Here is a 12,531-nt window from a genome sequence, read left to right as displayed (position 1 = left end):
GTTTCTTAGCATTGGCTGGTGTATAGTTGCTTGTTTTTCAACTTTTGCCTAGCAAGTGGTCTACATGCCACTATATGATTTTTTTCTGTGTTTACGTCTAGACCACCCTCCTTACTAGGATTAATGAGTGTTTATGTTATCTCCTAATAGATATACATCATCAGCTTAGACCATAGTTTGTTTATTTTCATTCCCACCCAATATTCCTGAACCTTCCTAATTGCCTACTCTGAAGCAAAGGTGACATGTACTGATGGTAAGACATCTTGTTTTAGACGTTTTGGGCAGGAAATTTATGAGACAAATGTTTGCATATAGGTTTCATTTAAATACATTTTAATAATCCTAACTAGTTTCATGGATACCCAAATTCAATGAAAATATTATACACTACTTCACTCCTAACTGAATCAGGCTTTCTTGAAGCCTGTGAATAGCTGGTGAACTGTCAAATTGTACTCTGGTTTTTTCTTCAGTATCTGATGAATGCAAAAAAAAAGTCTGATCAGTAGTTGATCTGTTACGTTGAAAACAACACTGATGATCCCTATGCACAGGTAGTAGTGACTCAACTGTGTGTACAGGTATGCAGTTGCATCCATATGAGTCTTCATTAGTGAAGTCTCTCGACTAACATGACCAAGAAATTGGAGAAATACATGTAAAAAGTCCCTGCAGTTATGTAGTTTCTGTGGCAGTGCATGCCAAATCATTTCCCATACATACCTCTTACACTTCCACACCCTCTTTCACTTTAAATCTAAACCTAGAACATTCAGTAACATACTGCAGTATGCTTGAAATTTCAAAAGGGCCAAATGGCATAAATATAGAGATGAACTTGGTTAAACAATTCCAGATGTTCACTTAAATTTCAGGACAAAATTTTGCAGTTCGATTCTTTCTGCCCGGTTGTAAGACTCCAAAATATAAGCATTTTTGATCAGATATACTGACAAGATTAAGAAATGATAGAATACCAAGGGAAAGTGCAGAATTGTCAAAGGCCCTGAAAGATGTACAGACATGGAAAGAGAAGGCAGCACGTTTTAAAAGAGAAATTGTTTTTTTAAGAAACAGACTTTTCAAAACGTTTTTAAAAATCTGGAGTCTAAAAAATACAGTTCAGAAGTTCACAGATTCATCTCAGCCTTGAAGAACAAGCTTGATGTAAATGATAGAGAATCTGTAAGTTTCTAAGAACTCCTAGGTACACAAGTGCTTAACACATGCCCACAGCTATTTTATCACATTTGGGAAATATCAGTCCCAGCATTGTGGAAGGAAGCAGTGATCATTCCTATACTGAAAGCCAAAGAAACTAGCTTCAGAACTATCCAGCTATTGACGTATATCCTTAAAAAGTATCCTAGCTAAAATTATAGAAAAAATGGTCAGTGAAAGTCTGAACTGGTAGTTGCAAACTAAAAAGCTCATATCTCCAGCACAGTCAGTCTTCTGGATATTGCTCAGTAAATCAGCAAATTGTGATGTTTAACCAGGATATTAAGGATACCCCTGACAGAAAAGAAACAGTGCTTGCAGTGTTTATTGACCTCGTGGGTGCTTATTCTATTTGGAGAGTGAAACTTGTAGGCAAGTCACAGAAAGGATGAAATATGGACAATAGAGGTAAATGAAAGTCATTTACAATAAGCTAGAAAAATTGGCACAAGTGGATTGCACATATTGGCACACATGTTGAACTGGCATGACAGTTGAGATTTCAGTGACCCCCTAAATACTATTGTGAAGAACAATAAAGAAATTGGAAGAAGTTAAATCTGGTGTCGACTTTTCTCCAAGCAGCAGAAATTGCTGAAACATTTGCCACTGGAAAAACTGGAATTTGCACTTGCTGTGTGATTCAATCAAGCATGTGAGAGTAAGGCCTCCATAGGTGGCACCCATCTCAGAGAGAAGGCCTTGCTCATTGCCCCTTGTCTGGGAATAGCCAACTTTTCAGATTGCAATGGATTGATTGACAGATGTGAGAGGAGACATAATATTGTTTAGGAAAGTGTATCAGGTGACAGCAGGAGTATTGATCCAGAAACTGAAGAAGACTGGAAAGGTTACCAACTGTTGCAAGGAATTGAAGGTGTAGCTTATGTGATATAATGTAATGATGATGAGACAGTCTATTTTTCAGTCTGCGACCTATCCAAATTTCAGTTTATGAGGAGATTTTGCCATGGTGATATAAAATCTAAACAAAAGGTTACTGTACTCCTTGCATGCAATGCTGATGGTAGTGACGAACTGCCACCTCTTATAATTGGAAAATATACATACAAGTCCATGCTGCTTTATGAATGACAAGAGACTGCTTAGAAAATATAAAGCTAATATAAATTCTTGGATGGCCACAAAAACATTTGAAGATTATCTTACACAACCAGATAGAAAATTTGATGCTCATAGTCACACAATCGTGTTTTTCATTGATCATTGTGCTACCCATCTAAAGAACACATTTCTCAGTAATCTAAAATTTGTATTTCTCCCAGCTAACTGTACCAGCCAGCCACAGCCTCTAGATTTGGGAATCATCCATGCATTCGAGTGTTACTACAGAAAGCAGTTAATATGGAAGACTAGCCATGATAGGTGGGAGATTGTCCCAAGATGCAGCACAGATGAAGCTGGATGTGTTGTCTGCAGTGCTTTTCACAGCAGAGGCCTGGAGAGTGATAACACCCACTTCAATAAGAATTGCCTTGTGAAGTGCTGTTTCTCAATTGATCATGTCATCTGCAATGAGAGAGCATTGAAACTCAGTGAAGATGAAGAGGATGGCTGACACATGTTACAACCTTTTGGAGTGCAGTTTAAGGACTACACAACATGTGACAGTCTTCTGAGGTTTTTCAAGTCCAGAGTCAACCAGGTGTTAGATCAGCTTTTGACTAGACCAGAAGAAGAACGAGAAAAAGAGAAGGAGGAAGTTGCAAAACAAGGCACCATTCACTGATGCACTGAAAGGACTGCAAGCAGCCAAAAAGTACAGGTGTGAATTTAGTGCCGAGAACAGTATTCTTATTATGTGAAGCAAAGTTTAAAATGAATTATACAGCCTGAGAGTTCAAGAAAAAAAGAAACAAAATATTCTTATTGAATGGTTAAATAAATAGTGTAACTACAAGGAGCGTTCCATATATAATACCTCTATTTTTTTTTAATGAAAACTGAAACAGATACAGAAAGCATAATAACACAGTTAAATAGAGCAAGATTTCAGCTACTTACAGTAATTTTTCCACATAATCACCACCATTTGCTATGCACTTTTGCCAGCAATAAACAAGAGCCTGTATGCCATTGGAGGTGCTAAATTGGGGCTATAAGGTGGATGTGGTAGGACAGTCCAGCCAAACTTTGCAATGTGCGTGGTGGTCGCCAAACTGGTATGGGGTCTGGCGTTATTGTGTTGCAAGCGAAAGGTTATCTGCTTCTCTGTCCTGACTCAGGAAATGCTGGCTTTCAGCTTGGTCAGCGTCGTCTTGTAGCGTTCAGAATTGACAGTCTCACCAGGGTCCAGGATCGAGGTGCTGTTCATTGTGAGGAGTGGCAGCTGAGCAGGGACGCCCAGGGCATGGCTTGTCATGCACTTCACTTTCGCCACTGTTGAAACGCACTACCCACCGCCTCAATGTGCTGACATCCACTGTATCGTCTCCGTACACCTTTAGCAAGCGTAGATGGATGTCAGTGGGTGCAATTTGTTCGTCAGTGAGAAATTCAATAACACATCTCTGTTTTATACACACTTCTATGTCAGATGCCATTTTGGTACACTGCTCTTCTATCGCTGTCTGTTGCATGACAACCAAACTAACAGTACCTTGGCAGGAAGGTTCAACCTTTACTACAACACCACCAACATCCAGCTCAGACATTACATATTAACACAAAAAAATAGGCATTATATACGGAACACCCTTCGTATGAGGGGCAGTCAAATGAAAACGGGTCAGAAGCCAAAACATATTAAAGAACATTTCTTACCTCAAAAGTAATCTCCAAAACTGTTAATACATTTATCCCACTGGGATATAAGATGGTCAGTCCCATCGTTGAAAAAGCTTATGGGCTGTCTATGGAACCACATCTTTACCCAGCCACACACGTCTTCATCCGATGCAAACCGATGTCCACGAATGTCTCTCTTCAGGTCTCCAGAAATGTGAAAATCACATGGGGAGAGATCTGGGCTATAGGGGGGATGTTGAAGCACTTCCCAACCAAATCTGTATAGTGTATTCCTCACAGAGTTGGCAGTGTGGGGGCATGCATTATCATGAGTAATGAATGAATATATGAGGGGTAGGCCTTCTTGGCCCTTGCACCGTGACGTACAGTGGTCTATTGTGCTTCCCCTTTTAATTATCCCCTCAGCAATCCTGCGCTTTATTCAAAGCGCAGGGTTTTGTACATGGGGGCATCGAAATAGTCACTTGGCTGNTACCAGATCAGTCCCCCTTTTCTATCGGGCCGAAACCTGTCTTCCCATTCACTTCTGTCAGGAAATCTGACTGTGAAGGGTTTTTCATATACATGTCTCAGTATCATTTTGTCAGACCCCATTTGTAATATGGGTTCTTTTTTCATGCCCTGAGTTATGTATCCATGGCCGGAACCATCGGATCTAGGTTTCCATTGCTCACTGCACAGGAGACGGTAGATTCCTGCCCTGGCCTCTGCCTCCAACTGTATATGCAGTGGGTGGAGTCCAAGGAGTATCTCCAATGCAGCTGTTGGAGATGTTCGAAATGCTCCGGTAATACCCAAGGAAGCCAACCTTTGCAATTTGCCAAGTTCTGCCTTGCTTGTCTTGAGTTTAACTCTGGGCCACCATACTGTGGCACCATATGTAATTAATTATCATGAATATGGATAATGCTGTTTGAGAGCATTCCAGGGTATTTTGACTTTATGGCACGTCTCAGTTTGTGCAAAGTGCCTTCGTAGCGCTGTGCACTGATTGTGGTCCCATGCTCAAGAAATTTGACAAACAGAGGGCCCTTGCAGTCGAAGAACATCATCATCATCATCATCATCATCATCACTTTACCGGAACTTGTTTGTACGGCTTTGGATTTTTTTGATGAAGGAGAATTCGTGTGTTTCCACTTTTGGCTCTGCCATTTCCTCTCGGGTGTCAGAATGGTGGCACCAGGTTTTGTCCCCAGTGGCAATACGGGACAGAACATCATACTCTTCCTCATGGTATCGTTGCAAGTGAGCCAGTGATGCAGCCATTCTCTGAGTCTTCTGTTCCTCTGTGAGTTGATGTGGAACCTACTGCGTGCCGATTTTGCGGTACAGGAGGTGTTTTGTCGCAGTGGTTTGTACAGAACCTTGACTTATTCCCATTAAAAGACTAATTTCTTCCAAAGTGATCTGTCAGTGTAATGCCATAGAATTTCGGCAAGGGTTTTGTAACTTTTATGTATTAAGTTATCTTGGGTTCACAGTTAGGAAGTAGCAACGTAAGTGGAAAAATGCAGGAAGTAGCAACGTAAGTGGAAAGTTGTCACATTGCTTAGTACTGCTGATTCACGCGGAACAGACTGCAGACGGCCAAAGCGTACAGAGTGCCAACTCAGCGAGACGGCATGAGCAGATCCAACCTTCTCTACCGAGATGACCAACCAGGACAGACCTTTGGGGGAGAATTCGCTCTAATTAAGGGGCGGAGCTTACCCCAAAGACAGGAGTCAGCAGGGAAAAGATTATAAAGTTGCTAACACAACTGGAGGAGCGATCAATCTACTGATTGATCAATCTATCTATCCATGTATCTGACTGAACAATGTTAAGTGAGTAGCCAGCCAGGGGCCAGGAGGGCCAGAGCCATGGTCATGCCAGACAGAGGGGACACCATTAGCTTCCTACACAAAGTAAATCGAACTGTTCATATCAGTCATGGATATAAAGTGAGATATTATTAAAGTGCTGTTTTACAAGGTTAGGGCAGAGAGAGAGAGAGCGAGAGAGAGAGTAGGCCCTGAGCAGGAATGTAGGAACTACCACGAGAGTTAGGGTGGTGAACCCAAGTGCGTATTTATCTAAATTACAATGTGTACATAACCGGCCACCGTCAGCCACGAAAGTGATATGTATATAAGTGTATATATTAGTAGATGAAAGTAGACCAAGTAAGGGGCATGCGTGTGTTAATGACTTACCCCCACAGTCTAACCCTCTATTTCCCCGAACTCCCGTACCTCCCATGTTATCGATACTGTGAACTCACAGCTAAGAGGTAGCTAATGAGACAATTACAAAGCGCTTAGCCTTGCAACTGGCCATTCCCCAAGGGCGCAACGGCATGGATGGCGGAAGAGGTGGAGAGAATCCTCCACTCCCCCCTTCACGCCATAACAGTTGGTTTGCCCAGATATGACCACCCAACGCAGCAATAACATCAGGAGTGATCACATGATGAATCTGTCCTGGGCGAGCATCATCTTGCAGTGACACATGTCCCTCTCTGAACGCGAATGTGACATGCTGTGTTCACCGTAAACAACAGACATATGACGATTAATTTCTCATCCTCCTACTCCTTCAGCAGTCAAAAAGCGCACTACACTTTGCTGTTCTTCTTTACCCGCCTCCATTACTGATGTTGGATGACCACACATAGCCCTAACCTTACTATCATCACAATAAACAAATGACTAGCGTGCAAGAGCACATTGTCACTGCTTTCCCGAGTCCCCACCAGATGTTTGTATTGTAAGCAAATTCCAGTGTTACCAACTTGTGGGCTATGTGAGTTATGCTTGGTGACCTGTTTTCATTTGACTGCCTCTTATAGATATGTATCATATTTGCCAATCTGTCCAGGCAAGTGCTGGGATAGTACCTTGACATAGAGTGTTACCACTTCCTTCTGTATCCTTTCTATTCATCAGTTATAATCACCATCTGATCTTACAGATGTTACATATACACAGCACTGGTAAAGCATCGTAAAATAAATCAAGGACCATATTTTCATTTACACGTACATTTTTGATGTTCAACCATATATTTTAAATGATTATCTGAAGTTAACCAAATCATTCTTGTTTCCCTGATTTTACACTCACCCAGATTTTACATTTGTTTTAGGTCTCCCGTTTAAAAGTGTAATATTGAGGTTTCACCCTATTTAGGAATGTTCTTAGATGAAAATTTGGCATGGAGAAACCATAAGAGAAGAAAATTTAAAAAAATCAAAATAGAAAAACTGAATATTCTGAAAAGGCTTCAGGAAGCAAATTGGGTAGTTCAAGGTCTGTTTTGAATGCTGTGCATAAGGCCCTTCAGTGTGTGCATAAAGCATTGAAGCTTCAACACCAGCCATCATGAACAAATTAGAAGTGATGCAAAATTAAGCTCTAAGATTAGCAATCAAATCAACTCCACTAACCTCTTTTTAAGTTCTCACCTTGAACAACCTTGGAAAATCGAAAAGGAAAACAAGAAGATCTGGGAAGAACTAATCGCTTACTTTCCTTGATATATGATGGGCCCCGTAGAAAATATCACTTGTAGCAATTCTTCTGTTGTTGCTTGTGTATTCATTGCTGGAGTAACATTTTTAGGAAACTGTTGCCTAGCAATAACAGGAATTTTTGCTGAGCCATTGCCTAACAATGGTAGGGGAATAAACATATAGATGCAGAGACTTGCAGAATGGATTTATGAAGTACTCCATTGGGATGGGCTCATGTATCGTGATATACATACAAAGTGTCATAAAAATTGATTCACCAGTTCAGAAGTTGATAGGGTGGGATACACAGGAATACAGACAGCATGGAGATCGCATACACATACTTTCATTTTTTTGAAGTAAACCAAAAATGGCATTAACTCTGCATGAAAGATTGAAAAATTTGTCTTACAGTTCCTGTTGGTCATAATACAAATATCAAAACAGAAATCTTAAAACTCAGAATGGTTTCTTGCAAAGATAATGCTGTTATGACAAAAGTACATTCCTCAGGTAGAACCAGAAAAACTGTCGTTACCCCTTTGTCCTGTAGACTACATTGGAGTAGACTGTGAAATTGAATGCCTTCCAGACTAAAAAAAAGATACATATCTATCAGTAGTGAAATTGGTAGCTTTAGAAGCAATCCATGCAATATATCTTAAACGAGATTGGTCATATGCTTATACTGATAGTTCTCTCAGGCCAGGATGGAAATCCTGGTGCAGCAATTTACTACAAATCGTTTAGTTTTCATTTGACTCATGGACAACATGCAACTCACTATGATGGTGAGTTAGAGATAGTGAACACTGCATTAATACAACTCTTTGGTAGAATTAGGTCCTTTGAAAAGGATATTATATTGAGTGATTAAGTTTCAGCAATACAGTCAATAGTGAAATTTGATGCACTTCCAAGCAAAAACATAACATAAATCCATTTGTCCATTAAATTGCTGAAAGGCCTTCAGAAGGATATACAATTTCAGTGGATAACATCCCATTACATAACAAAGAAGGGAACAAAGATCATTGAAACATTTACATGTAAACTAATGCTTCACTCTAACAAATTAAGAGTAAGAAGAACACTCAGGCAAACTTATCAGAATATTAGGCCATTCAAAGGGAGCATAAATCTTGCAGAAGAAGTGAAGAACAGAAATGGAATCCCAAATTTTCCTAGAGGAGATGCTGCGGTGTGTTTCCATTTGATCAGTGGCTGTGATTGTTTAGTGGCTCATTTACACAGATTGTCAATTTATCCATTCCCAGTGTTTTGTATGCAGTGAGAACTCCATATTGAATAAAGCCATCTTAAAATATGCACCGTTTTTAATACTGAGAATATCATTGAAGTATGTACATTGACCAGATTTACCAACTTCTGGAACACAGTGTTTTGCATTGAATCATACTGTAGTGCAAGTACGAAAAATACCACTAGGAAGACCAAGATGTAGATGGGTGAATAATATTAAAATGTATATTAGAGACAGAATGGGGTGGTATGGACTGGATCGATTGGAGTTAGGATAGGGACCAGTGGAGTGAACATGTTAATGAACCTTCGGGTACCATCAATTGATGGGAAGTTTGTGAGTAGCTACACAGTTGGTGGCTTCTCAAGAAGGGCTCAGCTCCATAAAGTTAGTTAGTGACATCACATTTACCTGTTGTGTATATTTTTGTCAGTTTTGGTGTACTTGTGTTTTGTAGGATAAGAAGGTCAAATAGAGACAGGGATTCAAAGTTGGATCGTTATCATGAAGATTACCGATATAAGGATGACGACCGTTACCCAGAAGATGAAGATGATGAGAGAGAGAGATATGATTATGATGCTAACAAAGGAAGATACCAGAGGTATGATCACAAAAGGCATCCTGATCTAACCAGGAAGGGAAGTAGAGAAGATTTTGACAGAAGAGGGCAAGGATCACAGAACTGTCGTGTGAGAGATTCACGTGATGGCAGAGAAGTGAACAAATCAAGAGATATGAAAGTTTCAAGAGAAATTAAGGTTTCACGAGAGACTGTGAGGGAAGGGAGGGATGGGCGATCAAGATTAAGTGATATTCTAAGGGAGAGAGACTATATGGAGTCAAGAGAATCAAGAGGTGGAAAAGAGTCTCAAGCAAAACCACATGGTGGGAGAGATTCAAAGACTCATGATAGGGACAGAGACTGGGACAGGAAAGAAAGGTGGAATGAACAAGATGATGACAGTACAGACAGCTTGGAGCCCCCAAGGTAAGAAATCTATAGTCATAATATCTTTTAAAACTTATAAATGGCATTGCTTTTTCTTTGCAGATGTTTTTACTTCTTCCATATTGGTGTATGGGTCTGGCAGCTTTTACCCATAAGTAAAAAATGCTGCAGTATCAGCGGCCATGTACTGTGCTTGATGTTACAGAATCAGTTGTATATAAAACAGCTAAGCATAAATATTACAGTGGAGGGTGTTGTGTTGGCAGGTAGAAATAATCAGATGTAGACACAGGCTGATGCTTTATTTACACAGGTATAAGGTACATCATGTATTTTGAAGTTTAAGTGTGAAAGTAGGGGAGTGACTACAGGTCGGTCTGCTGTCGTTAACAAAACATAAAAAAGTTATGTGACATCGTTGTTTTCCAGCACATCTGACTGGTATATATCCTGTTAGTTTGAACATCAGCTGAGCTTGGTTTATTCTTAGACTCTGAAGATGGAGATAGCGTGTTTCTTCAAAATGTCAGGTGACTTTCAGTCGAATACACAGCATTCTATCCCAAAAGATATAACGTTTTGAGGCATCTTTCTTCGCTAAACAAAGTTTATACAACCGAAACAAATGCACTTTTTTTTTTTTTTGCAAAACTAACTATTTCATGTTATTTAAATGTCTATACAGTCAACTGACAAAATGAGCTTGGACAGGATTCTAAAAGAAGTTTCTAAACAGGACATCACAGATTTTTGTGGGTTGTAGGAGCCAAACGAACTTTTTCTATCTGGGTATTTATACTGAAGTGACTAAACACATATTTATTTTTTCCACTGTTGCAGCTGTGAATTTGCCTTGCATATATATATATATATATACAGGGTGTCCCAGGAGGAATGTGCCAGACTTCGGGAGGGTGTTCCTTATGTTAAAGTATGCCGATATAACCCAAAACAACTGTGTCCAAAGTTGAACAGTTACGGAGATAATGGCCTGAGAAGTGTGAAACTTTGACGGGTGTTACACACTTGTTGATTACCAAATACATATTAAAACTGGCAGGAATATGTGGTTTCTGTAATGTTAATAATGTACGTAACATCAAAGTAACTTGTGAGAGACATGAAGCTATTAAATTGAACTACAAAAAAACTCGCAAGCCATGTCGTAGTTGTCTTTAGGGTTCCAAGCACTATACATGACACATGTATGGCAAGCACTGNGTGTCCCAGGAGGAATGTGCCAGACTTCGGGAGGGTGTTCCTTATGTTAAAGTATGCTGATATAACCTACAACACCTATGTCCAAAGTTGAACAGTTACGGAGATAATGGCCAGAGAAGTGTGAAACTTTGACAGGTGTTACACACTTGTTGATTACCAAATACATATTAAAACTGGCAGGAATATGTGGTTTCTGTAATGTTAATAATGTACGTAACATCAAAGTAACTTGTGAGAGACATGAAGCTATTAAATTGAACTACAAAAAAACTCGCAAGCCATGTCGTAGTTGTCTTTAGGGTTCCAAGCACTATACATGACACATGTATGGCAAGCACTGATGTAACATGGCTGACTGCGCATTCTGGTATAAGCCGACTACATAACTGTACTAAAATACAGTACCTGCTTTGTAGTAATTGTTCAAAGTGTCCTCTGCCAGCTGCAGTGCAGTTCTCAGCACGTATCATGAAGGATTGTGTAGCAGAAGCAGTGTTGCCTGGATGGTAACATATGTGTTCTGCTGCTGCAAAAATACGATCCCACAGTGCTTCTCACGAATCGACCTTAGTTTCGTAGACTAATCACAATATTCCATGTGTGAAAACACAAAAGGCATTTCAGCAACTTCGCACAACTAAACTGCCAACCATTCACAACACTACCGCAACGTACCCTGAAGGTAGCACATAAGCTTACGGCTAGTGTGAGCCGTCATCACCACACTCGAGGACAAACATCGATAAGACTTGTCAGCTGACAGGTACAGTGCGTGGACCCGCCAGAAGACCACACTTTTCTTGGGCCATTATCTCCGTAACCGTTCAACTTTGGACATAGGTGTTTTGGGTTATATCGGCATACTTTAACATAAGGAACACCCTCCCGAAGTCTGGCACATTCCTCCTGGGACGCTCTGTATATATAGTATACAGAGCGTTTCACGAATTTAGGGCATAACTGCAGGACGTGATTTCCTAGGTCTTTGTGATAAAAAAAGTTCATATAAACATGTGTCTGATTTTGGACGGTTACAGAGTTATGACCGTTTTTTCATTCCTGTACACGCCCTCGTGTGAACCGCATATGTCAGCTATCGGGTCGCTATTTTTAGCCAGCAACAGACAGAGCGTTCTCGTTATCTCGACATTTGAGATGTATACCTAAGGCAGGGTGGGTTGGTATGTCCGGCGCGGTTCACAACCGAGCAGCAGCCTGTGTTGCAGCCGGCGGTGGCATTTTCGAAAATCAGCTTTAAGCACCAATAAATCAAAATTAAAGGTAATTTCACGAAGTTAACTTTACATTCATACTTTAAATGTATTATGTATTATGCTTTTATATAATTTTATTTCGTTGTCAGTAATCGTTACCTTCTGTTCTGAGTTTAAAATGCTCATAACTCTGTAACTGTCGAAAATCGGACACATGTTTATATGAACTTTTTTGATCACAAAGACCTAGGAAATCACCTCCTGAAGTTATGCCCTAAAGTCGTGAAACATTCTGTATATATACATAGGGGTCCAATAAAATGTACTCACTCTTTGATAGTATCTTTGGAACAAAATGACATGTAGTTACAATTCTTGCGCAGAGAGAGAG

General features: G+C 40.1%; 1 protein-coding gene across 2 annotated transcripts in view; it reads left to right on the top strand.

Annotated features, from left to right (window-relative positions):
* Positions 1-12,531, top strand: part of LOC111864899 (RNA-binding protein 5) — a gene marked incomplete at its 3' end in the record, with an annotated part of 76,154 nt that overhangs the window by 4,721 nt on the left and 58,902 nt on the right. For both annotated transcript variants that reach the window (XM_033751975.1, XM_033751999.1), the window contains 1 exon segment: positions 9,211-9,744. In XM_033751975.1, the coding sequence (XP_033607866.1) occupies positions 9,211-9,744 (534 nt within the window).

The sequence above is a fragment of the Cryptotermes secundus genome, unplaced genomic scaffold (genome assembly GCF_002891405.2).
Source record: "Cryptotermes secundus unplaced genomic scaffold, Csec_1.0 scaffold2299, whole genome shotgun sequence".
Taxonomy (NCBI): domain Eukaryota; kingdom Metazoa; phylum Arthropoda; class Insecta; order Blattodea; family Kalotermitidae; genus Cryptotermes; species Cryptotermes secundus.
Note: the sequence above shows the minus strand (reverse complement) of the source record. Positions and strands in the feature narration are given on the sequence as shown.